Source organism: Tupaia chinensis, unplaced genomic scaffold (genome assembly GCF_000334495.1).
Source record: "Tupaia chinensis unplaced genomic scaffold, TupChi_1.0 Scaffold000164_1, whole genome shotgun sequence".
Taxonomy (NCBI): domain Eukaryota; kingdom Metazoa; phylum Chordata; class Mammalia; order Scandentia; family Tupaiidae; genus Tupaia; species Tupaia belangeri.
In genome coordinates, this window is record NW_006159638.1 from 1,855,538 (window position 1) to 1,858,028 (window position 2,491).

The 2,491-nt window shown below is 51.7% G+C and overlaps 1 protein-coding gene across 2 annotated transcripts in view; it reads right to left on the reverse strand.

Moving 5' to 3' along the window:
• Positions 1-2,474, reverse strand: part of SLC44A5 (solute carrier family 44 member 5) — a 372,817-nt gene extending 370,343 nt beyond the window's left edge. The window contains exon 1 of one of the 2 annotated variants that reach the window (XM_006146053.1): positions 2,294-2,474. In XM_006146053.1, coding sequence (XP_006146115.1) covers positions 2,294-2,327 — 34 coding nt within the window. In that variant the 5' untranslated portion in view covers positions 2,328-2,474. The remainder of the gene's footprint in view (positions 1-2,293) is intronic. The other variant, XM_027770865.1, reaches the window with a different exon arrangement.
• Positions 2,475-2,491: the final 17 nt, after the last annotated feature.

The window sequence follows — 2,491 nt, forward strand, 5'->3', positions numbered from 1 at the left end:
GGTTTTAAAAAACAGCTCAATATGAGAAAGAGAGGAAGAGAGAAAAACACAAGTTGATAGGAGCCAAAAAACATAACTTTCCCTTTAAGAAAAGCATGTAGCTTGAAAATCTTATTTTTAAAGAATTACAATGAAATTTCTTGAGACCACATGTTTTAGAAAAGCTTGATTACTAACTCTTCCAGAGGAACTGTTAACACTTAACAAAGTCAATTAACTACTATTCTTCAATTATTTCACTGTCAAATTAATTCATTTAAGAAAATACACACAGGTTCATGTTGACATACGAAACAAAAATTTCTTAGTATTTTGAAGGAAAGAGAGAGGAAAGGGGAGGTGTCTTTTTTGCCAAATCTCTTCTACTAGCTCATTTCTTATTAATTTGGTATCATTTGTATTTTTTTTTGTGCTTCTGCCAAGATTATTAATTTCAAGAGTAAGATTGTCTCCAGCTACCATGTACAGTAAAACTGTAATTTTTTCTCACTCTTCATGGACCATTTACAATCTGCAACGTTTGGGGTGGGTAGGAAATGTACTGCCAATGGATAGCCACATCAGCAGTGCTGAAAACCAATCCTTCTGTTTTCCGCTCATGGTGCCATATGGTTCCATTAAAAAGGAACGAACCAAAAGTGTAGGTGATGCATCTTGTCTCTCTGAGTCTGGACTAATTCTTCGATAATTATGGTAAGGAGTGGAAACTGTAGATAAATATACTTTCTCATTCTTTCTATACTCGGCTACCTCTACCTACAATGTACTCATTTCCTGGGAGTGGAGGTGGGGAGATCAGAGGTTAAAGGCCTCTGCTCTTTCAGGGGATCTATAATATTTTAAGGAAATACATAGTAATAAAATTGTTATATAGATTTTAGTTTCAACAAAAAATCCCGAGTGTTTTGTAGTAATGGCTTCTAAAGAATTAAGGATAATAATTTTAAACCCTTTCTAATAAGTGATTTGAGTGCTCTGGAGCAATTAAAAGCAAGCAGAAGCACTAGATAAAGTTGTGTCCCCCTAGTGACCTCTGGAGTGGAGCTAAGCTCCCACAAGCCAGTCTTGGGAGGGCAGAGGGCGAGAAGCAAGAAGCACGACAGAGCCCAGCCTGCTGCTGTAGAATCTGAGCAATACTCCCCAGTCCCAGCTCCCACCTCCTATTTTATCTGACCCCAAAGCGCAGTAAGTCTCCGCCTCCCAGGCCATCAGACCCATTGGGGTGAAATCCTACTCAGACGCTGCCTTTTCCTCCTCGCCACCACCCTCTGTCCAGTTCCCAGGCTCACAGCCTTCCTCACCGCGCATGGTGTCGAGCCGACTTCCACCTCTCCGCAGTGCTGCAGACACCCTCTCCGGCGCTGCCAGTTTCCCGGCGAGAGCGAGGAAGCGCGCGAGCAGCGACCTCTGCGAGTCCGCGCGCGGTCGCGGGCGCGGGTGGCTGGGCAGCGGGGCAGCCTGGTTGCTGGGCGGCGGTGCACCTGCTCCCCGCGCGCCCCGTTCTGCAAGTCCCGGGGACACGCCGGGCAGGACGCCGCCCAGATGGCTTCCTCGGAGTCCCGCCCCGGACCACGACGCGATGCCTCAAGTCACCTCAGCCACAAGCTCCTCCTCGTCCTCGCTGCCTTCGCTTCTCCCCCGAACTTTACAACTTTGGAAGCCCGGGAGCAACAGGGGGGACGGCTCAGCCGGAGTCACTGCCCGCCTTGACAAGTTAGGCTGCGGGAAGTAGCCTGCAGGGACCTGGCTGTATCAAGTCCCCTTGACCATGGGGGAAAGGAGAGCCAGACAGTTCCAATCTCCTCCTGAGGATGGAGGTTGGGAAAATGGATGCAGAACTTGTCACCCTAGGGATGAAGGGGCGGAGGGAGCTCAAGACGGGGAGGAGAGAATAGAAGAGACCTCTAAAAACTCGAGAGACAGAGAGAGAGAGAGAAAGAAGAGAGATTTTAAAAAGGATGAGACCCAAGGATCCAAAAGCCGCTTCGCTCCCGCCCCCGGCCTGAGGGGAGAAGGTGCAACAGATAGACACTCGAGCTTGCGGAGTAGGAAAGGATGGGGCGAGAGAAGAGTCTCCAGGTTTCCCCGGGTTGCGAAAAAGGGACAAACTCCTGTCGGAGTGTCCCCGGAGGCGCAGAGAGGTGAAGCGGTGCCTAGGCTCCCCTCGCCCCGGAGGAGGCAAACTCTTGCCCGCAGACAGCCTTCACTTGGCCAAGCCTGCGTGTGCACAGGCCGGCCGGAGGGACCGACTACGGGTGGACGCGACGGGCCGGGTGGGATGGAGCGCACTTACCCTTGAAGCTGGGGGGCTTTCTCCTCCTGGCCATCGTCTGCCCCCTTCCCTGCCCCAGACGCCCCACGCGCTTCCTCCTGCTGCCGCGCAGCTCCAGGAGCTGGCGCGGCGGCTCCCCGGCCGCTCCGGCGGCGGCTCTCCGTCAGCGAGCTCTTTGTTGCTGTGATGGCATCTGCGAGGCAGCGGCTGCGGCCGGCT